The sequence below is a fragment of the Aptenodytes forsteri genome, unplaced genomic scaffold, assembly GCF_000699145.1.
Source record: "Aptenodytes forsteri isolate BGI_AS27 unplaced genomic scaffold, ASM69914v1 Scaffold146, whole genome shotgun sequence".
NCBI classification, from domain to species: Eukaryota; Metazoa; Chordata; class Aves; order Sphenisciformes; family Spheniscidae; genus Aptenodytes; species Aptenodytes forsteri.
This window is the reverse complement of record NW_008795128.1, coordinates 6,591,794-6,617,221: the sequence shown is the minus strand read 5'-3', so window position 1 is coordinate 6,617,221 and position 25,428 is coordinate 6,591,794. Positions and strand designations below refer to the sequence as shown.

The window sequence follows — 25,428 nt, the reverse complement described above, 5'->3', positions numbered from 1 at the left end:
CCTAAGAGGACAGCCACAGCCCTTGTCTTCTGGATGGTGTTTACCTTCATCTCTCTCCCATCTGTAACATAAAGTGTTGCGAGCTAATTGTAAAAGTTTTTTCCTGGGAAAAGCATAGCTCTCACAGATTATTTTCCCCTGCATATATTGTCTGTTGTCCAGGGATTTCGTTCTACGCTTGAGGAGGCACAGTGTCATGTATGAATCCTGGGGGAGCAAGAACCTGGCTTTCAGGCTGAACTCCTGCAATGTCAAGATCAGTGTGTCTCCTTTTGGTACAGCATCAGCCCAGGGGTCATTTTGCTCACTGTGCTGTGCTCGGGGCCTGTCATTCTTTTTCTGCCAGGCCACCTGCTTTGTATTCCTTTCCTTTACTGCCAGTTAATAGGATGCATTTGCTTTGCTCCTTGGTAGCAGGGACGTAAAGTCTAAAATTCTGCTTTTGTGGAATTTGGGAGACACAAGAAATGGAAAGGCAGAGATGGATCCTGGTGGCAGGCCCCCTGAGACTGCATTCAGGATTGCAGGAACTTTAAGTTTCCGTATGTTTCTATTATTCCTTTCTCACTTAAATTCTATTCTGTTACTAGCAACTCCTCTCCGTCAGCCGGGGTTCACAGAGGTCCCAGCTGCTCAGGATAAGACCTGCAGTGCACCGGCAGTGGCTATTGGAGTGCCCTTTCAGGCTGATATCCTTGACTGATCCATGGCTTTAATGAGACAGATGTTTATGAGTAAGCTGTAGATGACCATTACAATGCCGTCCCTCACTTCTCCCTTGTGTCCTCATCACTTCAGACACATGACATCCTTTTGACTAGGGGTGGGGATACATGACCTGCATTATTTGTGCATTTAAACCCTATGAATTTTCTTCCAGAGAAAAGCCCCCCTCTTTGGGCTGCTGTGGATAGCTTGTCACTGACTGAGATAAACACCATGTCACAGCAGCAATTTCTCTTTCTCTCCAGGTGTCAAGCGCTGCTGCTCAGAGATGGAGGGAGGACAACTTGATTTGACCAGTCGCTTTTCCCCCTACTGCATGTTCTCGGTCAGGTATACGGATGAGAATTACCGCCGGCTGCTAAACCTCAGTGAATACAACGTCCTGAACAACTCACAGATGATTATGCAAGCCTTGCAGATAGCGATGCAAAGGAGAAGGCAAAACATGTGCTAATCACCCGTCCAACTGCCCCTATCTTCTCAGAGGAGTTTTTCATGCTCTAGGACACAGAAGGGACATCATAGCTTTTTGAACACTGGCTGTTCTGCACTACAGAAAGGAACTACCCCAGGTGGCTCAGTGGTTTGTTGTTTTTTTTTCCATTCCCAAGAAGTGGCCTCTATAGGCAAAGACATTGCCTGGGAAATTTTTATATTTGCTTTGTTCCCTAAATTAAGGTTGTCTGTAGAACACTCTTTACCTAAAATCCTTGTTAGATTTTAAAAATAGTGTTATTTTAAGCCTAACTTATTATAATGTATGACATAGAGGAAAATAATTTTTTACCACCACAGTGCTGCAGTAATACAACCCAGCCAACATACCTACAGGCCGTAAGAAGGGGATATAAATTTTCTGCTCCCCACAATTCTTCTTCGTGGAACACAAGGTGCAAACCCTGGAAAATTAAGAAAGCCTGAGACACGACTGGAAGCTGGCATTGGATCCCTGGGTCAACTCTGTTTTGCAAGTCTCCTAAAGAACAGCTGCAGAGGTTGGAAACGTAAGAAAGAGGGACAAGTGTGTGCACACAGTCAGCCCCATGAATCGCGTCCACCTCCTGGGCTCTCTTGGGCTGTGAATGAATCATACGTAGATGGGAAGGAGCAACTTAGGAGGAAGTGGCGTAAGATTTTTCACGTAAAAAAATTTTAAAGTGAAAGGTGTAATTTGGGCACATCAAAATTTCCTGTGAATTTATGTCAGTTTTGATTGTTTTGTGTTGAGACAGTATATAAAAAAGTTAACATTTTATTTTGAAGCTTTCAAAATAAAACACCCTGGAATTTTTTTTCCCAGTTGAGTTACTTCTCATATTAAACTTCCTTTCTTAAATTAAAAAGAAAAAGTGCTTGAAATGAAAATATTTTACTTCCACTAGACAATGAAAACTATGTTGTTTTACTCAATGCAATTTTTTTAAACAGTCTAGGACATATGCTCCTCAACAAAATTGCTTATTTGTTTAGTTCTGCCTGTTCAAACTGTGCAGATAAGCAGGAGTGAGTTAGTAGTCTCCAACAAATAAGACCATCTTAAAACAATCTGAACAGACCGTCCATGGGATCTAGCACAAAAATACCAATAACATTTGTTGTGGGTTTGCATTTTTAAACTTTCTTCATTTTCCCTTTTATGGAAAGTGTCTTTTCTGAACTGTTGAAAGTGCTGAGGGTGACCTGTAAAAATTATAAATCCATAACAACCTTTGCATTCCAGGAGCAAGTCAAATTGAAAATACATTTTTTTATTAATAAGTTTTGTGTCCTAATGACAACTGGGAAAATTTTGAACAAATAGTCTATTCAGTGAAAAAAATCTATCAACTAGATGTGATAATCTGGGGCTAAAATAAACCATGGAACATTCTTGGTTAAGTTGAAACATTTCATGTTAATATTTTACAAAACATCTTTGTTTTGAAACATAACTTCTTTTTAATAGACCGCCTACCTCGTCAGCCCAGGGAACCCAACCTGAAAATAACAGGTTTTATTTACAGTCAAATAACATGTTTGGCTTGGTGCAAAATGACACTCTGAGGATTTTCATTTTGGCAAGAAACAATGACAAATTATCTTTACAAATTGATTCACAATGACTTTTGCCGACACTTTTATCATTTATGATGTCAAACCAAACCTTACTTTTCTGTGCAACTGTAGCCTAATGTTGCAAGCCTAAAGATCAGAGCATAAGTATTAACATTTGAAACTCTTTAGGTTCTGAATGAGTATGCACTTCTGCTGGGTTTTTTTGTTCTATGGTAGTTTCACTAGTCATATTCAGAAATACGGTGCTATGTGCTCTGCATATAACCCTGGGAATCGCCTCCATTTGAACCTGAAATCCCTGGTGAGAAAGAATAAACACAGTTTTTGGCCATAAACTCATGCCACCTCCAGCTCTGAAGAAATGTTATTTACATGCAAATATTTCAGGTATACAATACCGGACAATAAAGGCTTGTTTGCAAAATGAAAATTCTGCCTTGCTCCACTTATTCAGGCATTTCAGTAATATGCACCAGGTTGACAGTGTGTTCCTTGTTCCAGGAAAACAAAACTGTTGTTACCTCTGCAAAGAGCATAAGAGCATACCAAATATTTGCTGTGAGCATCGTGGATAAAGGAATGTCTCAGAGACAGATTGCAGGGGTACAAAGCGAGCCACAGTCCCTCCCTCCCACAAGGGCTGTCTCTGATGTGGATTGCAAATGTTATTTGTGAAAACGAGAGCTTTTTGGCCACTGACACTGTGGCAGCAACAGTCTCAGAGCCCCAGTCCTGATGGACAGTCTGGTTTATAGCTTAACCCTCCAAGGAGATGTTGTAATAAAGCACTTGCCAAGAGTTTTCTGTGACCTAATGAAAAATGCATTTCACCAAGCTACATCATTGCAGCTGGCACACAGAGGAAACATGCCATGTATGTAGACACAACCCTTCACGGTGTTGTGAAATAACATAGCCTATGGCAAACATTTATTCTACCAAGCTGACCGTGATGTCTGTTGTTATTATTTTGCATGGGAATGAGCAAAAGGGAACTGTGCTGGCTGGTGGCAACATTTAACCAGTAAGCTCAAGAATGCTCAGGGAATGGGTAACATTTGCTCATAGACAATGCACCAAGAGAGCAGGGAAGCCAAAGGATTCCCTTCCCCCAGAGGTTTTGATCTGTTATGACCTGTTGAAGATACAACAGTCTTTGGCTGCCCTTTTTAATCCTGTTCCAGTGAGCTGGGAGCCGTGCCGGTTTCGATGGCATAGGGGTCAGCTGGGTGCTCACAGGGGCAGGCACAGGTGTCCTGCCATGGCGGTGGCTTTGCAGGTGTGCTGAGAATGGTGCAGAGGGCAGTATTGAGTTTTGCCTCTGGCTGGCAGGGTTCACTGAGTCAGACACAGGCACTTAAATGCAGCTAGATTACAGCCAGAGTCAGTCTGAGCTGGAAAGTGGTGCAGAAGTATTTACAGGGGGTGGAGCTAAGCTAAGGAAAGTCATTGCTTCAGGACTCTTCGTCTAAACAAAAATAATAATAAAGAGCCATAGGAAAGAAGGGGGAAAGAATACAACAACTTGAGGATAGACCCAGCCCTGCTGGACCAAGGCTGAGTAGATATAAACCACCATATGAGTGTGTCTGCTCTGCACACCTAGACCTGGGATTGCAGGGTCATCTGTGGTACAGAAAGCCTTAGACTGGTTTTAGCAAGAACCAATTTATTCTGAGAGCAATAGTGTTGTCCCTCTTTTTTCATTTAACCACAACAAGCTGTTTTATCCTATCTGCTTACTGTCACAGATCCCCATGGTTTTGGCTGGGACAGAGTTAATTTTCTTCCTAGTAGCTGGTATAGTGCTGTGTTTTGGATTTATCGTGAGAATAATGTGATAACACACTGATGTTTTAGTTGTTGCTAAGCAGTGTTTATACTAAGTCAAGGACTTTTCAGCTTCGCATACTCTGCCAGCGAGGAGGTGCACAAGAAGCTGGGAGGGGGCACAGCCAGGACAGCTGACCCAAACTGGCCAAAGGGATATTCCATACCATGTGATGTCATGCTCAGCATATAAAGCTGGGGGAAGAAGAAGGAAGGGGGGGACGTTTGGAGTGATGGCGTTTGTCTTCCCAAGTAACCGTTAGGCGTGACGGAGCCCTGCTTTCCTGGGGATGGCTGAACACCTGCCTGCCCATGGGAAGTAGTGAATGAATTCCTTGTTTTGCTTTGCTGGCATGCACGGCTTTTGCTTTCCCTGTTAAACTGTCTTTATCTCAACCCATGAGTTTTCTCACTTTTACCCTTCTGATTCTCTCCCCCAGCCCACCGCGGGGGCGAGTGAGCAAGCAGCTGTGTGGTGCCTAGTTGCCGGCTGGGGTTAAACCACGGCAATAACCTAAATCCAATTAATGTACTGTTGCTGCATGTTTTTGCAGAGTATTTCTGTAGGCTTTGAGGTCTTGCTAAGTGGAAAGTTCAGTGCCCAGATAAAAGGGCATCCTTCTCTTACTATTAGTTATAAACCTGCCATTGGCTAGTATTGGGCAAAGTGACTCAAACAGCATACTTCCACCTACTGTACAGGCAAAGGTATTTTTTCCTGCTTATTCGACCACAGGATTCAGCTTCCTAGCATAAGAAAATGGGAGGGGAATAACTGGGTTTGAGAAATCAGGCAGAGGTGGGGCTCTGAGTCAGTTTATAAAATAGTTGTTCACCTGCATATGAGACATTTAAACTATTGGTGTCTGTGGAAGCTGGGAGATATGAAATTGCATTGCCACAGATAACACTGGATGTGTACGTGACAGTGACCACAATGGAGCAAGATTGCATTTTGTCTCAGGTAAGAAGGGTGCAGAGTAAAGCAAGGCATCTGGGATCTCAGCTGGTTATGCTGCGTATAGTGCAAAGATGGTACTACTTTCTTGACCTACCATTGACTACGAATGACTGTGCAGGATGAAAAAAGTCAGTGCTTCAAGAACTCATTATCAACATTTAAAAAATGATAGCAAACTGTAGGAAGGAAGTGAAAACTACTTGGGGAGTAAGAGTTTATTTACAAAGGGAGCATTTTGTATATTGAGGGGTTTTCTTCATTTTAGAGACATGACATATACAACCTTAGAATAAATATTAAATAGCATGGAGATATGCTTCAAGGTGAAAGATTAATGAGAGGGTGTATTTATGGGAGACAGGTTTGCTGTTCCTTTAACAGCCAGGGTCAGGAGCTGCCTTTCCTTCCCTGTGTGTCATGCAAAGGGTGGACCTTACCTGGCTGCTAAACCTCCGCTCAGGCTTACTGGGGGAAGCACGGTGCAGGCAGTGGCACCGGGCACAGCAGGAAACACCTGTACCTGCCGAGGCTCTACAGCCAGCACTGGCCATGGGATCCCCTTCACTGCTGTTCTGCGGTTCTCAATTCCTGATGAGGATTGCTTTTAAGAGACAGGATGGTTTTTCCAGGGGTAATGTTGGCCCTTCTTGTTGCAGGAGCTGATCACTCAAACCGCTCGGCTAGGAGAAGGAATTATGCAGCTGAATCCTCATGGGGAACAGTGGACTCCTGTTATAAAGGTACTGCAAAGGAGAATTTAAAAAGAAAACTAAAAGAGACTTTCCTGCTGGGTGGAGCCTAGGTGAGAACAGATAGGGTTCAGCATCTGCCAAACAGTCTAATTAGCTACGATAACCCATCCAGCTCCCTCTGTGAAACACTGTCCCGCTTATCATTTTGATCACTTCACTTACGCAGTCTTGCTTCATGTTAAAGTCCTAGTGCTGTTTTCTATCCTTGGCACATGAGAAATGAACACTGTTTTAACAAGATGTATCTTTAAAAGAATGGGTTTGAATAGGCTTTCTGCTAAATATGTCTTGCTAAAGCACAAGGGCAAATTTACTGCCAGTGTAGGTAGTAAGAGCTGTGAAATTGTGCCACTTACTCCCACAAAGAGTATGGCATAATCTTGAAGTGCATTTTCAACACCTGATTTCCTGGATTAATCATTCTTCTGGCTTCTACAAAAAAATAATAGTTTTCCAGGAGACTTCAGACATGTTATAGTAAATCTTTCCTCTAGGAAATGAGAGGACCAGATGTGCTGAAAAAGATTTTTTAACCTTCTTCTCTCTAGTTTAAGGCTATTTAGTAATAATTAGGAACTCTCCCTTGCTCTGTTTCAAGCTGAGTTAAGTTGCTGTGCAACGTGTTGTGCTTACAGTTTAAGGAATAGCCTACCCTTTCTGTTGATTAGTTGAATGGAAAACCCAAAGATGAGAAATATGCCCTAAAACGCAACTCTCTATGCTGCAGGGACCATGGCAGGTTCAGAAGAACAAACCAAACTTCTCAAAATTTTTAGGCAAAACTCACACCACTGACGGGATTTTGGCCGTTTGTTATTTATACCTCTGTGATGTCTAAGCCAAGGCTCCCTGGTTACTACAGGGCACATCCACATGTCTGAATACTTTGTTCAATCTTCACTCCCTCTCTGGTGCTTTGGGATCACCACAAGCCACCATGGTGGCTCCAGGGGATCTGATCCCTGAAACTGAGTTGAGCCTTTCCAGGAAAGTGCCTTCTCCAAAGCCAGCCACTGGCAGCACCAGTTACTGGCTCTGTAATTACTGAACGCTTTCCACCTGTACCTGCCTTACTTCTGTGCCTTAGGAGTTAGTTTTTAGACGTGAATACAAGTGCCTTTGATGGTCTTATCCACAGCTACTCTTTGGAGTCTTAGCAGTGGTTTGACATCCTTGATGTGAACACCCGGTCACCTGCTGTGCAGCTGAACAGCACGAATGTCGTTGGTGCCTTTTCCTAGGGTGGGGTGCTTTGGTTTCCTGGAGGCTAATTTTACCTGTTTCTTCATTAGCCTACTTGCTAGAACAGCACGAATGTCGTTGGTGCCTTTTCCTAGGGTGGGGTGCTTTGGTTTCCTGGAGGCTGTTTCTTCATTAGCTTACTTGCTAACTGCCCCCAATCTCAACAACATATATTCATTAGCCTTGGCTGCATGCATTAATACACCCAGGTTAAACATTCTGAGAGACATCACATAGACATATATTCCATTGAACCTATGAATACTAATGTACTTCATTTTTTATGCACGGTAAGCATGGCACATTATTAACACAGTACATACCAAATTGTTTTGCTCAGACAGGCCAACTAGAGCAAAACTCCTGCTCTCCTTTCCTGCAGTGCCTGTGTCACACATCCTTCTCAGTGGGACTAATGAGGTCAGTATCATGCTAATGCCACTTCAGGACTGGCAATGGTCTTTTTATAGTCAGTACAGGTGGAGTGAGCAGGTGATGTCACTACCTGTCCATGGCCCTGTAGTTGCACTAAATGCCTTTTGCATTTTAGAACTTTTGGAGCAAAATTTTCCTGCTGATTTGTATTCCAACATATTGTGTCTTTTCCCCCTTTCATGACTGTAGAAATAAAAGGTTAGGTGGAAATGGAGATTAATGGTAATTATTTGTTTATTTTATGATAAAAGGAGAAGGGATATGGACTCACATTTGGGCTCCAACATAAGACCATAACAGCAATATGAGAGGCTAAGGAGTCAAGCATGAGGCCTTAATGTTGGAGGCATGGGCTAATGTGAAAGAGGGAAGCCAAAGGGAACAACCAAGAGTTTCTTACCAGGTGTAAAACACTGTGTTTGCACTTCTTAAGCCAAACAGTGCAAAGAAACTCCAGACACAAAGAGTTTACATGGTTTAAAACTAAAGAAAAACTTCTCACAAGAAAGTCAGAGGTGAGCTCATCTCAAGAGGGGCAGTTACATCCCTGTACGTGAAAAACACATGCATAGTGAGTAGCATGGTGGAAGTGCAAAGCAGCAATCTCTTCCTCTGACATTAACAGCAGCATGGAGATCAGAGGTCAGCATTTAACTCTGGGGAGTACTGTACGTTTAAAAGAGCAGGTATATGAGAAAATCATATCCCATAGCCCAGGAGACTGAACATGTGTAATGACTGGGTGGGAGGTGATTCCCATGATGATAATTTTATCACTTGCAAAAAGCCTAAGGCAGCTTTTCATTTTCTACCTTGCAAATTTAACAAGTACATCTTCTCCCAAGCTGAGTCTGAATCTTACCACTTTGTGTAGCTAGATTTTAGTTAGAAAGCAAATAAATTCTCTATAATAATACAAACCCACATATCATGCTATAAAAGTAGAGAAGTCTTTCCGTCTAGTACTTGATTTAGATATTAGTAGGAAAATAAATGTATTGGCCATTTCATAGTCGCATAGAAAAATACAACTAAGTTGTGCATGATTTGGGTATTTCTCTTTCTTGATCATTTCTATCCTCTAAGTATGCTATCTACCTTTAGCATTCATTCCTGTCTTTTATATGGTTTTTTTCCCCCTGCAGATAGAATCATCTCTGTGTTACTTACTGACTATAAGAGTCATAAGAGCAAGAAATATCCACCAGGCAGATGTCTGTAAGTATCTGTAGTGCTCTGTATGGTCCCCATACATGCCCTTCATGGGGTACTAGCTAGTCCTGCTCCAAGAAAAAGTGCTTTCTAGATCTTTTCCACGGATGGAGAAAGTCCTCTCACTGGCATGCTGGTTCCAGCAATGAACATAGTGTGTTGCTCTTCTTTGCATCAGCCCTGTTCTGTGCAGAGGTAACTCTATAAGGTCACAGCTGTACCTATTGCACATATTTCTCTGCATCCCCAAAGGGAGCAGGGGAAGCTCTGTAGTCTGTTGAAAGCAAGAAATGTGGAAAGATCTCCTGTGTTTTCCTCTGGAGTATATTTATGTAACAAAGAACACAAACCGGTTGGGATAATGGAGCAAATACTGAAAATGGAGTAGCCTTATCTCAAATTTAGCTTGTACTCAAAGCTTTCTCAAGGCTAAGTAATCCAAATTACCATACCCCGATTCCCTGTGTACCACCTTTCATTGTCCCGAATTATTTTATCCTGGGCTAAACTGATTGCTTGATGACATAGAAGGAGGGGAAAACCCTTTGTTTTTAATGCATTTATTATATCCCTAATCACATTTATTCAGAGAAGAATCTTTTTTCTCCATTCCTATTACCTAAATTCTAATGTTTATGTTGGACAAAGATGTCATCATGTATCATAGTGTCTCTCTTTGAAAGCAAAGCTCCATGTTGTTCAATTCATTCTTTGTTCTAGAGCAAATCCTCATTTTAGATGTGTTTGTGTTTATTAATATACAGTAAGCCAGACTGATTGCTATGTGAGGCTGTGGCTGCCAACTGCTTCAACCGACAAATTTCAGACTAAAACCATCAAGAACTCTAAAGACCCAGTCTGGAATGAAACCTTCTACTTCAGGATCCAGAGTCAGGTCAAGGTACTGAGCTGGGACTTCACTGTTAACCATGACCTAGGGAGCAACTGCCAGGTTTTATCTTTTTGTAAAGGGGACATAAGTAATTTTCTCAAGAGGCAAGGAAAGATGCAGAAAGATGTGAGAACAACACATATCCTTATGGCTGTTTTCCATACCATGAAAGACAAGTATCTCTCTCAGCCACGGGTAGAATATGACCTTTGAGATATCTCTGATTTCCTCTCATTCCTCCTCATAGGCAGATGCGTACACGGAGCTGATTTCCCCTCCACCTCCTTCCCTTCCTGCTCTTTTTCTTTACGTCCTCCCACTCCTCACAACAGCTGACTAAAACAACTGTCCCCAGGATCTCCTGCTTTGAAGGAAACCTGACACATTTCTAAAGTCCTTCCCTTCACTTCCCAGAATGTGCTGGAGCTGGCGCTCTATGATAAGGATGTGGTTACTCAAGATGACCACCTCTTCACAGTGTACTTCGATATAGCCAAACTTTCCCTGGGAGAGCAAGTCTTCATGCACTTCAAGTGCGATTCACAGGTGAGGTCTGAAATAAGAAATGGAATAGGTTGGCAAGAAAGTGTTTGTCTGCTTTTCTGTCTAAAATGTTATTTGCAAAATCTTTCTTTTTTTCCTTCTTGTGTATGGACTGCCCAGCCACATAAAAGGGAGTTGATTTTCACTCTGATGTGGGAAAGCCTCTTCATACCTGGATCTGTAGGCACACTGAAGGGTTTGGTGTTGGCCACAGAGGCTCACAAACTTCAGGTGTCTTTGCAAAATCGCCACTTTGCTGAGCCTGCCCCCATCGAGGATCAAGGAGTGTGTCCACGCCAGTACATGATGCTTTTTGTCATAACTTTTTACTTAACCTAGTAATTAGGAAGTAATAACTCTGTGGTCGGAACCAAGTGTCAAACCAGACTAGTTGCTAATTATGAACTGTGGCATGGGTGTTTAAATAAAGTGTCTAAGTCATGGCACTCAGCTTAGCAATAAGAAACATTCCTATTTTGAATGTCCAGGGAGGCTCTGAAAGTCACACATTCCACCTCCCAGTATGTTCTGTCTGTCCCTCTCCTTTTCCAGTTCCCTCCCAGTCTCTTGTGCATCTGTCATGCACCATTCAGTTGATTAATTACCTTATCTACACACACCCAAACTCCACACTGCAGTTCGTTATCTTTAAATGCCTTATTTGACCATTTTTTTCTCTGCAAAATACCAGAGGAGCAGTGTGTGGACTTCCACTAACCCCTGGTAAAATAGAAACATTCGGCTAGTTGTACCCCAGCTCATTACTGTGGGTGGTTACAAGTGCCATATCCAGGCCTTTCGATACTGCATTTGCACAGCTACAGTAGTTAGAGCTCATACTCTACAGGCCTTCGTAAATTTTTTTTGTCCTATATTAATAACTTTTTGGTGTCTTTAATGCAATAGGTAATTTGAGCAACTAAGTAACCCACAGCATGATCTCACTTCTCTGTTCATCATCGCTTCTGTCCCCACCTTTGTTTTCCTCTCTCCTGTGCTTTCTTCCTCCTAGGGATTATACTCTTCTCCACCACCCCACAGACCAGGCCTTATTGTCAGATTTACCTCTGCCCCAATGCCCTCAACACGTTGCCAAACAAAGTGGTTGTCCTCTTCCACAGCTGCTTTGCATGTCACCATTTTCCCTTCCTTACACCAGAAGGCTTCGGCTGCTCCCCTCAGCAGACCCTCTTTCTCTTTGCTGGCAGACTTGGTATGAAACAGCATCTCCGCCTGGGTCTGTCCCTTGTGTCCCAGCAGAAGCAGGCAAGCCAACTACTTTCTTTGTTAAAAACTGCTATCACAGCCATCCAGAAACTTCCTACCAACAAAGAATCTTGAGACTCAAGACACACAGATGTGAGGTGGTGGGTGCCTCTATTTTAAATGCTCTGCCAGTCACAAATAGTGCATGCGTACCTATATTGTGAGAGTGAGAACTTGCATTATGAGAACTGCCAGTAGACTAGTGTTAAAAACATTTTCCTTTCTTTATTTTCCAGAGGCAAGAGGAGCTAGAGGTGGGATTTGCATTGGATAATATGTGAGTAAACATGAAATGCAACATAATCTGCAGCAAAAAGAAACAGCAATTCAGAGGCATGAAATAATGTAGTCTAATTGTCCAGAGAGCATCATTCCTTGATGATGCTGATGATGAACACAGTTCCCTGAGGAATCTGTGCTATGAGCTGTGTGACGAATTGGTGCGTGCCAGGATGACCTCCCATGAACTTCAGGCAGACAGGGAGAACACCCTAAAACCTCTTCTTTGCCTAGTGTAATGAATAGTATTTAAGACCAGAATACTGGGACTACCGTTCTGTTATGCGTTTGTCTTTGAGATCAGCAGGGGTGTTTGCCTCCCTTCAAAGCACAACATGGAATAACGCATTGGATTTTTGATCTAGAGCCCTTTCTGTCCCATCCTCTGAAAAACTGCAATTTTTAAAAAACTGGATTCCATGAAACGGTCTGCAGCCTGAGCTTGGGGCTCAGCATAAAATCACTACATGGTTTGGCCCCTCAGTAGCTTTTTTTTTTTTCTGAGCTCCAGGACTGGACGAGCCGGTAAGATGACGATTGTGCCTTGACGGAGTAGAGTGAGGAAACTTGTACCACGAGTCTCCCGGGACTTTTCTTTCAAATCCAATACACAGCTAAAAATAAGCAAGAGGAAAATCAGAAGGGTGTGGCTCATGAATTATACTGTAATTATACTGAGTTATTAAAAATGCATTTTTCTTTCTGTTTCCTAGTTCAGGCCCTCCTGAAACCATCATTACTAATGGAGTACTAGTGGTGAGTGTTACGTATTGTCACCTCTCTTGTCCTGTTGCCACACTTGTTTCACTTGACTCACAGTCATCAGGCCAACATACTCTTTAACTGAGCAAAGCCAGCACTGAAACACTGCGATTTCCCACTTCATCATCTGCCTCACGACATATCCTCGTGGATGGCACCCATGGAGAGGCTGCGGCTGGAACAGCAGGGAGACCCCCCATGCTAGCATCCCTCTGGTGTTGCAAAGGCAACGCATGGAATTGGTTTAGGTCCGAGACATCGGTGCAGCAGTGAACTCTCCCTTGGACATCACTCCTCCCGAATTCCTGTATTGCCAAAGAGACGGGGTTTGTCCCGTCCCAGGCACGCGTCATTTCCTGCATTCATAACTGCACTTTTCACACAGGGACTTTCTGACCATGCTATTTGCTCATTTATTAACTTTGTTTCCTCATTATTTTTGTTTGAATCAGTCCTCTGCATCTCTGTTGGGATCCTGGGAGTGCTGTTTTTCACTTTGCCCTTACCTTCTCCCTTCTGCAAGCCCTGTTCATCCACACTGCACCCTCAGCCTTGCGCTGGCTGCGTCCAGTTTCTCAGAGACTCCTCCTGTTCCAGCCAGCATCCAAAATCGAGGTTGCAGTTGAGAGAAAATGTTTTCCTCAGGACAAAGTGCACTGCCTGTATAGCATTCGTATCATCAGCAGGCGCTTAGGCTAGGAAACAGAATCTCAGACTGGAAAATTCCCTGCCATGAGGTATTTTATTGTTCATGTCTCTTACAGTCTCGCAAAATCTGCTGCTTGGAAGTCCAGGTGGTTGAGAAGAAGAAGAAGAAGAAAAAGGAGAAGAAATCTTTATCAAGTGAGGTTATTTCTCCATCAGCTGTTTTTCAATCATGATGTGCTAATATTATGAAGGCAATTGGCTTAACGTAAGAATGAAAAAAGCCCCAACAAATCTGAAAAATGAGAACAGCCTTGTGATAGAGTCTGTAAGAACCTTTGTTTCCAATTTTGATGAGAAAACTACTCTGCGTCTGCTTTTGTATTGCTTCCTTAGGGAAAGAATTCTCCTTTAAAGTGCAAGGCTCTTATGAAGGCACCCAAGGCATTATGCTGGGATCTGATCTGGTCTTCAGTTCCTCCTCTCCTGCCAAATTCCACTATGCCAGATACAAGCAGCCAACACTGGATGTTACGCTACCAGGGAAGAAACGACCTCCCTCCTTTGTATGTTATAACCGGACTTTATAAAACAAAATAATGGCATGTAAAGTAACATGCACCATAAATAGTAACATTAATTTGCATTGTGGAAAGAGAGTAACATTCCTTACAATATAAACTTGGATATATTTGTATTTTTTCAGCGCTCCCGTGTGTATGATACAGGCTGTCCAAACGTGCAACTTCATTCCCTTCCAAGTGGAAAAAACATGATCTTAGCAGAGGTGAGTGCCTGCTCTTTTGTGGGAGAGGTTGAGAAACCTGAGTGTGAAAGTCTGCATCCCCCTGATGATTACCAGGGTACTTTCTGATGGTGAAAGCCTGCAGACAAAAATGCCAGGTTGTGCCTTGTTCTGTTTGAATGGGTGTGGGAATACAGGGGATCTTGTTGCTCCATCCTGATCTTACTTCATGCTAAATTTTGGGCTCTGCTTTTTCTCTTCTCACGCACCAGTGGGGCACCTGAACTAACTGAAGTAGCGCCAGTCTCTTGCTGATGCTGACCATGCTTTGCAAAGCACTTTTAGATTCATGTTTAAAAAAATCCACACAGAATGAAAGGATCACGGCTGTTGTAGGTTATAAGCCACAGAAAGGGAGGAGCAAATGCTGCTGTGCAGAATAGTAGTGTGGCTGCAGCCTGGCTGGCTGCCTAAGAGAGGTAATGTTAGTAGAGATGGGTAAGGTATGCATTATCACTACTTTCCTCTGTAACCATCAGTTGTCCTCAGACGTTACATTCACTAGAAAACATTGGGAATTACTGAACAACTTCCCTGACGATAAACCACTGCAGTCAATTCATATATGCTGCTGGAATATTCAGAGCTCCTGATTTGTACCTGCATTGCTAGGACGGCACAAGCTAAAATTCCTCCTGGGGCTGCAGGGGAGGAGTGCTAAAGCAGGTTGTCATGCTTACACTGTTTGCATTCTTGTTTTCCAGGATAAAGGATTTGATTTATATATGAAGGCAGAAGACTGGTAAGAGACTTGGCCACTCTTGGAGGCTAACTTGTCCTTAGCTGAACTCGTCTCACCCTTGGCTCTTTACTAGGGAGGAGGCACTCACAGTAGGACAGTAGGTTGTGTGACCAAGTGATGTGGAATTCACATGAGCTGAAAGCAAACTATATGTGTAAAATTAACAATACATGTAGATAATCCATACTGAGACATGAATAATGAAAAAGATGTATAAAATAGAAGAAATAATATTACAAGCCAATTATGCTAGTCGGTGTTATGCTCAGCACAGTCTTTAACTTTTTCTTTAACACGATGTAAGAGTGCAGCTGATCACCTGGTACTGTTGATCATGAAGTAGATAAATTTTGCTGCCTACTTCAAGAAAAATGTGAGAAGTTTTTCCTACAGGTCTCAGTGCAGGCTGAAGTATGAGAGAATCCAGACAGCAGATGTCTCAGAAATTATCTGCAGGAATGTCTTCGTTTTCTTTTGATAACTGCTTAGAAATTTAGTAGTCCCTTTTTTTATCATTCTTTCATGCAGCATTGTATACGTGTTTGGGAGTGTAGGAAAGGCTCCTCCTGTAAATGTGGTACTTTGTGGATCTGGTTTATTTCCTTGTATTGGAAACTCTGAGCTTGTCTACCAATAATAAAATGGAATATTCTTTTTTCCTGATCTCTGCTCCAGCCCAGACCACCTTGATGTGCGTTTAGGGTTTGACCTCTGCGTGCAGGAGCAAGACTTTCTATGCAAAAGGCAGAAGTATGTTGCTCCTGCTCTGAAGAAGGTCCTGCAGCTGGAACAGGATCTGCTGGACCATGAGGTCTGTAGGGCAAACATTCAAAACATCTAATGAGCGCTTAGCAGTGAGGGCATAACAGCATAATATGACCTCTTTTTTTCCCCAGTTAAATTTTTTTCTGGTGTTTCCTCATCTTTAAACTTATGCACACTTCCAATACTGCCCCATACCTCTAATCTCACCCTGCAGTTTGTGTCCTTTGCAGTTGCTATCCTGAGTTTAACTCTTCTCCTGCCACACCTTCATTGCAAGTCAGGCTAGATATTCCTTGTATAGAAATGGCTTCTTCCACGGTCTTTACCCTATGATTGTTATCCTTGTTGATAACCCTTCCTCCTCTCTTCGACCTGTGAGACTTCTTTTTATTTCCTGCCTTTACAACTGATTCTTTCTCTCTTGCTCCCTTTTGGTTTTAATTAATGCATTTTCATTTGTTTTTTACCAAACATCTATGTTGAACACATTGGAGACAAGTGTCAGCTATCTAAGCAAAAATTGTCATTACTTTTATTCCTGTTCTCCTTTAGAAAATAAATGGTAGCTTATGTTTCAGTAGAAATCGTTTGGAAAGAAATCTGTGTCTGGGCACGTGTGGTGGTGTCAGGCTTTGTGTAGTAGGAGGTCTCTGCTGAGAGCCACAGTCAGCTGCCGTCCGCTGTCTGATGCCAGTCCTTTCTGTTTGTGTGTTGCACAGACCCCAGTGGTGGCCATCATGACTACGGGAGGAGGGATGAGATCTTTGACCGCGCTGTATGGCAGTCTGCGGGGGCTCAAGAAACTCAATGTCTTGGACTGTGCCACGTACCTGACTGGCTTGTCTGGTACTACATGGTAAGTAGGACTGAGCAGCTCTTGGCTGGAGTCTTCCTGATGACACCAATGCACTGAAGTGGGCTGGGGCTGACATTCAGTAGTCTACCTATGATACCTTCTCAGCTGTCCTATTTTTTTGATCTTCTTCCAAAATTGACAGATTAAAGTCTTTTCATGGGGGAAAGTCACATAATTTGCAACAGCATGAAAACAAGTGTTTTTCTAAGAACGGCTTATGGAAAATTGCTCAAGTCATTTTGACAGGGATAATGACTGTGACTTCAAAGGGAACATAATAGTTTCTTAGGGAACTGAAGACAGGAAACCTTTACTTAATTTCAAATCAAGAAATTAAAATAGAAACATAAAATGTAGCCATTGCCTGCTTCAAACCTTGGTGTGTTTTTTTCCCTCTTCAATATATATTTCCTCTTCCTAGGACCATGTCAAACTTGTACAGAGATGCTGACTGGTCACAAAAGGATCTCGACGAGCAAATCAGCGAGGCTCAAAAACATATGACAAAATGCAAAATAAATTCCCTTTCCTTGCAGTATTTGAAGTATTACAAAAAGCAGCTGTGTCAACGGAAAAGAGAGGGCCGCAAAACATCTTTTATAGATCTCTGGGGGCTTGTCCTGGAATCTTTGTTGCATGATGGGGTACAGTATGTCATAAAGCAGCATTTACAGTGGCTTACAATTTTCTGAAAATTAATTTCTGGAGAAGACATGTTCCTGTTTGTTCTGAGAGAAGTAGTTTGCTATGAGACTGTGTGTATGCAAATGCACAGCCATTTCCAAAACATTTGGTGGCAGTCTTTTAGATATCCAACCATAGTGGAAATCAGCATTCTTGCTTGTGAGATTTAGGATATGTTTTTCTGATAAAACTCCAAGATTACCATTTTGAAAAAATATTATATTTTAAGACTTTTTTTGGCATAGTCTGCAAGTATTTTATTTATTAATTATAATTATTAATAATTATTATTTAATTATTATATTTATTAATAGCAAAATTGCGGACATTCTCTTAATGCCCATGAGAGCTATTAACAAACGGACCTGCAGACTTTTGAAATATGTGAGAGGTCTTACATAAACTTGCAGCATAACACGTTAAGCTGGTTTATACCAAAAGTATTGCTTTCTGCTCTTCATCATTTCCTTCCATTTTCATCCTAATGGGTCATCAAATAATCTGGCATCACATTGGATGCCTGCAGATATTTCAGTAACAGAACGCTTACAGGAATTTTGAAAAATACGGAGTATTTCAGAATTTAAGCCCAGCACGCATTATACATTAGAGGCAGAAATTTTTCTGCCCTACAAGCTTAGATGCAGAGAAAACGTTCCTTGCTAATTTTCGTCTCAGTGTAACCATATTTCTGGAATTACAGAAAGACAACCACAGACTCTCTGATCAGCAACGCGCTATTGATCGTGGTCAGAACCCATTGCCTATCTATACTGCTGTCAATGTCAAGAACAACTATAGCACTCTGGATTTCAAAGGTAATTATGAGACATCTGAGAGTCATTTATCTTCGTACTTAAGCTGGTAAATCCTGGGACAGTCTTTTTACATAGTCTAAAAAAAGTCCTCTCCTTTAAAGACCAGAACCTCAGCTAATGTGTATTCGTATAATGTCCTTGTGGTCAGGTAAAAGTTTGACTGCCTATGCAACAGACTCAAAAATATTCCAAAGGCTTTTCATGTTCATGAGTTTTCATTTTACCATGCTCATAACTCATTGCTATTGGTCTTAACTATTAGACTTAACTGCAGAAATTATTTTAATTTTTAACTCCTTTCATTCCCATGATAGCAACATCATTTTTATCTACAGCTAAGGGGTTGTAGTAACACATTGTTCTCTTTGTGTTCCTTTCCACAGAATGGGTGGAGTTCACCCCTTATGAGGTGGGATTGCAAAAATATGGAGCTTTTGTTCGCGTTGAGGATTTTGGCAGTGAGTTCTTCATGGGTCGGTTGATGAAGAAGGTCCCTGAATCCCGGATCTGCTTCTTAGAAGGTAAGCTCTTAAAAACATCTGAATGTTTTTTTTTTTTTTTTTTTTTAAATTATGAGCTATATAAACTAAGCACTAATAAAGCACTGGTGCATGACTGACAGGGCAGTTTCACTGGAGAGGATAAATATGTCTTCACTGAATTAATACTTAACTATATTTGATACAGTTTACAGTAAAAAAGAAAATTCAAAGTGACAGGTAGTTATTTTCATTTTTAAAGATAGTTTTGAATAAAAATATAGTATCGTTTCCAGTCCAACAATAAAATTCAGGTCTCTGGGAATCCATGGTTCTGCTCATGCTACTCCAGAAGGGTGAACTCCAGAGCCTCTTGCCTGTCTCACAGGTAGTCAGTAATGTGTGTGCTTCCTATGGACAGTTTACATGAGCCTTCATGCTGATACTCCACTGCATCGGGGTGTGTTTGAGCATGCCAGGTCCCCCCTGCTCCAGAGAGTCTGCTTTGGCCACTGGCTCCAGTTTCCACATTGCCTGGGCAAGCCTGGGGAGAAAACAGCATAGTCATATCCAGAAGCATTTTTCCTAGTGACTGAAGTGGAGAATGGATACGTGTTTTCCAGACAAAGAGGCAAGCAGTCAACTTGTGACTGGTTCGAGATGCAAACTTCTCCTCGACTGGCCACTTCACTTAAGAGTGAGGGAGACACTGTAGTATTTTAGCCTAAGCTTATGCTGGATATGCATACATTTGCACTTCCTGAACCAAAAACCAGTGAGAACTTGTGCCCTAGGGGATAACCAAAGACATTGTTTCTCAAGCTCAAAAATGCATGGTCAAAACTGATCCCTCAGTGTGTTAACAGGCTTATTCTCAAAAAGGGAAGCCTACAAATGCAGAGGCTGTAAGATCACGTTTTAATATAATATCAATATAATTCCCCGTCAAATATCTCAGATTGCAAACTTTCATCCTTTCTTTTTATACAAGCCTTCTGATATTTGGGTTTTTTTCTGAAAATCCATGCTCCTTAAATCATATTAATTCACAAAAGTCTTACCATTCATTAAAATATATATCCAGCCCTAAGTACCATAAGACAAAAACTGGATACCAAAATGAGGTTTAAAAACCAGCAGCCAAATAAAAATGACACATCATCCATTTAAAACAAACTAAGGAAAAGCATAAACCTCGCAAATTTCATCTCATGATAACAGTTTTGCGATGCATGATGTGTGAATGTTTGAGTTAGAAAGCCCTTTCCTTTTACAGGCATGTGGAGTAGTTTATTTTCATTGAATGTGTTATATATCTGGAATTTGTCCCATTCTTCAGAAGATTTCTGGCACAGGTGGACCCAGGACAAAATCGACAATATAGGTAAATTATCATACTTCTTCCTTACTGTGAATTTATTGTTAGATAGAGTTTATGTTAGATAAACCATCACACTCATCTGCTATGTGAGATGTGCACAGTATATTTGGCATTTTTTGGAGTGTTTCTTCAAAAGCCACATTGCCTTTCTGGAAGGAAGTGGATTCAAAGTCTCATACTGCAAAGCATAATTGGATAATTTAAAAATCTCCAGTCCTGTGATCTATGTGCTCACTGAGGGCTCAGCACTGATGTTGGCAGATGAGTTAAAATGTTGAGGAATAATAAGATTGATCTGTAAATGATTAATAAAGCAAAAATATTTTGACTACATTAAGTAGGAGCTACTGTAATACAAATAAGTACAACAGTTATCCTTTTCCAAAGCCTGCGTTCAGTCTGTTCCACAAGTGTGCATATGTCTGGTGCAGATTTTTATTGCTGTCTGATACTGGGTCTTGTTTTTTATCCAAATCTGGACTGTGTAAGGAAATGGTATTTGGCTGGTAAGAGTAACATTTTAGTTTTGTTTTCATTTGGTCACTTGTGTTCATTGAGTCTTTTCATCCTAGGCCTTTTAAATAAAGAAAATCCTGGTATTTATTACTTACTTTGAGATCTTGGGGGATAACCTTGCTCTAGGCAGGTAGAATTTAACAGCCTTTCCCTGTGCAGAGGAGGAACCCCTCCTACCGCTGAAGCCACACGAGCTGAGGACTCGCCTGTTCACCCCTCCCGGCCCCCTCGGCAGTGCTCTTCGGGGCGCTCTTTCTGACCGCCTCTGCGTTGCCCAGGAGCACAACTTCCTAAAGGGTTTCCAGATGCATAATAACTACCTGGAGAACAAGCACTTCTGCAGATGGAAAGGTAATAGAAGACCTGTATGCCTGGGGAGAGAATAAACAAGCAGAACAAAATGAAAACCCAGATTTGATATTAAACCCATTCTTCAAGGTTAGAGGCCATGTTTGGGCAGAATCACTATTAGATCAATCAGTTGTGGCACACCGGGATGTAGCACGGCGTGGTGTTGAGCTCCATGCCAATAGTTTGCTGGTGGCACACACCTCCTGAGGCAGGGACACTAGGTCTTGATGGTGGTCCTCCCTTTCTCTGTTTGAAGACACTCGGTGGGGAGGCACAAGAAACCCACTTCATGAATGTTGCCACTGCAGGTCCAAAACTGCATGTGGCTGGAGTTGGGAGGGCAGAAGAGAAGGGATACAGCGAATCCCCCTTCCCCGAAGACGGTAATCAGTTAGGGCTCAGTGGTCATGGTGTAAGAGTGGAAAACAGTCTAACCAGTTTTGTGCTATTGCACTTACAGCAAGAAATATCTTTCCTTTTAGATACTGTGTTAGACACATTTCCCAACCAGCTGACACAATCAGAGGAATTCCTGTCTCTGGTAGATACGGGATTTTTCATCAATACAAGCATCATGCCACTTTTAAAACCAGAGAGAAAGGTGGATGTCATCCTGCATTTAAATTACAGTGCTGGATCCCAGATACAGGTGAGAGGAATTGAAGCAGTCTCTATTTCTTCTTCAACAGCTGTATATCTGGAAGTTTTTAACACTTAGGTGCTTTCTATATTGTTCCTAAAAGTCTTAACCGCTAGCATTTTTAGCTTAATGCTTCAGTGTGATACTTCATTTATAGGCTGTACATATTCTCATTTGTTTTTCTTGTATGATACAACTGTTTTGTGCTAAGAACTCAGGGAAAACAAAAACCTTCTCTCCACTGATGCAGTGCTTTCCAGTAGGGGTTTCAGAGCTTTCACACAGCTAGCTTGGAAAATGCTCCCTTTGTTACTGGACTCCAAGAAATCCTGAGCCCTGAAATCCTCTTTAAGTCTTAGTACTGTTCTGTTCATTGATCCAGGCTCTGGACCAGACCTGCAAGTACTGCTCGGAGCAGGGAATTCTTTTTCCCAGGGTCGACTTGAGTGAAGAAGACAGGAAAAACCTGAAGGAGTGTTACCTCTTTGATAGTGCTGAGTCTCCAGGAGCACCAGTGCTGCTATTTTTCCCACTAATTAATGATACCTTCCAAAAATACAAAGCACCAGGTAAGTAATCAAGCATGTCAGAAAAAGGCTGACATCATGGCCAGCCTATTAAAGGGAGTATATTTAATACTCCAACACTTAAACTTCACCGTTGGCTCATTTCAATACATCAAACCTCTCTGTTGCTTAAAGCTACTTGTTCTACCAAGTCAGATTTGCTGTCATGGCAGTCCTGTTTCAATCCCCAAGCTAGTTAGTTTGCAGGTAACTTTGATGTACCTATGTGAGCCACAGGTACAGCTCAGAACTGCAGTATAGACCCATGTAAGAGGAATAATCACCATTTTTCTCCCCACATCATGTGAAGCAGCTGATATCCACCTAAACCAGGGACTGAGCTGTCAGTTTGAAAAATAATTATTTGTTTAAAAAATAGTTTTAAAAACCCACAAGAGTAGCTTAGATTATGAACTCTCTCTGTAGAGAGACATCTCCTTTCCATGCTCTGTTAAGATTTGGCTTGCTTATGACCAGAGTAACTCCCATCTCTCAGCAGTGATTTGTCTCCCCTTCCTCCTAGGTCAGATGCGCTCGGAGTCAGAGATGGAAGATGGCAAAGTTGATCTCTATGGCTGCTGTTCCCCTTATTCAACATATTCAATTCAATACACTGAGAAGGCATATGACCGTCTGGTTCGGCTGGGTGAATACAACATCCTGAATAATGAGGACCTCATTTTGCAGGCCTTGCACACAGCAGTGGCACGGAAGAGGCAGAAAAGGAAATAATGTCAGACAAGGGAGGATGCTTTTGTGTCCCTTAACCCACCAAGAGACTGAAGATCCCTTATGATCGTCCGGCAGGCTTCAAAGGATTCCTGCTCAACCCCACTTAATGGCAATCTCAGATGAACAAAGAAGACACTGAAGAGAAACTTTTTTATCCAAAGAATTTCACTGCAGCAATTCATTGCAATTCAGCTACGACAGTGGAGTACAATTCATTATATGGTACAGACAATGGGCAGCCATGAGGAAGAAGGTGCTAAGATGATCATGAGCATGGTGCTAGTTGCCTTGAGAAAGAGTTTGAAATGTTTAAGTCTAACATGTTCAGGGCAGACCACATTAAAAGCATATTTTATTAACATGACTTGTGATTTGTGTTTGCGAGGTGGTGGTGAGGCAAGCAGCAGCCTGTGGGCCAGGTTTGTTACTGAGACTGTGGCCCATTGTAGGCAAGTGTTTAGAGAAAGGCAGGCACATGTCATATGGCATCCTGTGGGCACAGATCACCTCCAAGGGTGGCTTTGGGCAGAGGAGGCACAGGCCATGGGTACCAGACCAACCAAGAAAGCAAAAGAGTGTTGATGAAGTTCTCCACTGCTTGGCCACCAAGCTCCTCTGTGTGCTTCCTTGCTGCTTCTTGGTTAACAGTCCCTCTTCCCACTCCTGGTATGAGCGGTAGCAGCATAGTGACTAGAAATACAAGCTGAAGAGAACAAGACTCTGCTGGCTTTAATACCCCTCAAAACAAGAGCAAGGATGTGCAGGTCCTTGAATTCATTAGCTCCACCTACCCTCGCTGTTGGCTGGGTCTCGCATGAGCTCAGCTCCTGCAGAACTAAGAGGCACCCACATGTGAGGAAAAGGGCTTTACATGGTCTCAGTGCAAGAAGGAAGATTCTGTGTTTTGCAGTAGAGCACCTAAAGAGGATATCCTGCTCCAGGAATGCTATTTTTTTTTCCTCTTGAGACAGCAAACATTTATGTTACCTCTACTGTTGCTGTGAGCCTTGTGTCATCTGTGAAGATGACAAGAAAGGTGCAGACCTATAGAGATCCCTGGAAGCTCTGGGAAGGTATGCTATAGCAAGTACATCCTTCTGCATGGCAAGCTGCTGCAGGAGGATCTGTGCCTCCTGAGGTGTAATTTCTTTTAGACTGGCTCTGCACCAAACCCAGCACCAACATGCACATACATGCCATAATTTGCCCATTTGGGCCAAACGTACCATGATGAGAGGTTGCCTAATCTAGGCTTCTGTCACTGTTCCCAGGAGGAAAGAGATGGAGGAGTACTTTGCTTGCACCCATAGCAAAGATCCTCCAGCTCCTCTTGCATGCCTCACTGCTCGATTCGTTCCCTAGGGTTAAGATGCTTTACTTGTTCATTTGGAAAAAAAAAAAAAAAAGTAGAGAAATCAAGAGATTAAAAACCATGCAAACCTGGATCACACAGTCATAGCAAAATGAGTACTCAAGAGTATTTCTTTCCAAACACACAAATAAGCTCATTTTGATTAAGTTCCTTGTAGATAACCCATGTTCTAGGTTGAATTAGTAACACAAACAACACTAATACTTTACAGAACAAATGAGTTATTTTATGTTTCTCCTGGAGCATTCACTTCTCAGTTACTAACAGATGGTAGAATTCCCTAATTCTTCGTAGGTATCTGTTTTATTAACCGAAGTAATATTGAAAACATTAATAAAAATCAGACCAACAGGTGATGTTTACAGCATGTGACAAATCTCTCAAAATAAGTAAAGCCTACTCAACATATGCATGATTTCTTTTTTCTTACTCTGTAGTAATTTGGGAAGATTAGGTTGGAAGATGAGAATACAAATTCTTAATAGAAGATTTTGATTCTCCCAGACCACCTATTATGAATTATCAGTGACTTTTCAAGCATACTAATTTTGAATACATAAACATACTAGTGAAAAAAGTCAATTATGTGTTTAATTGCTTTCCACTCATAACTGTTCATAATCCATGTTTTCTATTTTGCCCCTTCTCTGGCTAATTTTCAACGTGTTTAATAATGTAAAGGTGTGTTGAGTTTCTCAGTGTATGTAACAGTACAGCATCTACAATTTGTAGCCTACTAAAACCACCTGTGGTTATACTTCAATGTTAAAATTCTTTGGATTGCAGAAGGACTCCGTATTGGGTTTACATGGCGAGGTTTTGGTAGCAGTGTGGGGTGCTGCTGGGTGCCCTCTGTGGCTTCCAGCCACATTTCAAGGCTCATGTGCAGGATTTTATCTCTACTTTCCAAATGAGTAGACAAAGGTATCTGCAGTGTGCTTGGCTGAGTCATGTCACTCTGAAGCTTTAAATAGCATCATTAGAGCCTGGTAGAGGGAGCAGGACACAGGGTTTCTGTAATGTCACACCAGCCAAGGACAAAAGTGCTCTGTGCAGCTCTCTATTTTAAAATACAGGGGAGAAGGAGTGCCAGTGGCTGGGAGGGTTGTCTGTGAAATGCC

General features: G+C 42.0%; 2 protein-coding genes across 2 annotated transcripts in view; both read left to right on the top strand.

Annotated features, from left to right (window-relative positions):
- LOC103897564 (cytosolic phospholipase A2 epsilon-like) overlaps positions 1-1,180 on the top strand; it is a 36,509-nt gene extending 35,329 nt beyond the window's left edge. Inside the window, exon 21 of the mRNA XM_009277615.2 lies at positions 972-1,180. Coding sequence (XP_009275890.2) covers positions 972-1,180 — 209 coding nt within the window. The remainder of the gene's footprint in view (positions 1-971) is intronic.
- A 2,862-nt stretch (positions 1,181-4,042) lies between these two features.
- LOC103897563 (cytosolic phospholipase A2 epsilon) lies at positions 4,043-22,935 on the top strand. The gene is made up of 22 exons (XM_019471590.1): positions 4,043-4,060; positions 5,516-5,575; positions 6,229-6,312; positions 9,147-9,219; positions 9,978-10,114; positions 10,520-10,651; positions 12,151-12,191; positions 12,907-12,949; positions 13,720-13,798; positions 13,997-14,166; positions 14,307-14,387; positions 15,110-15,147; positions 15,823-15,958; positions 16,632-16,768; positions 17,190-17,412; positions 18,156-18,270; positions 18,654-18,791; positions 20,026-20,133; positions 20,806-20,997; positions 21,480-21,646; positions 22,020-22,206; positions 22,727-22,935. Exons 1-22 carry the CDS (start codon positions 4,043-4,045, stop codon positions 22,933-22,935), a joined length of 2,568 nt encoding a protein of 855 aa, XP_019327135.1.
- The last annotated feature ends 2,493 nt before the right edge of the window (positions 22,936-25,428 follow it).

What these genes read in the sequence shown, in the direction of transcription:
- LOC103897563 (XM_019471590.1), top strand. An exon ending in GGAGAAGAAATCTTTATCAA is followed by an intron (nt 13,799 to 13,996) that starts GTGAGGTTATTT and finishes TTGCTTCCTTAG; the next exon opens with GGAAAGAATTCTCCTTTAAA. An exon ending in AGAAACGACCTCCCTCCTTT is followed by an intron (nt 14,167 to 14,306) that starts GTATGTTATAAC and finishes GTATTTTTTCAG; the next exon opens with CGCTCCCGTGTGTATGATAC.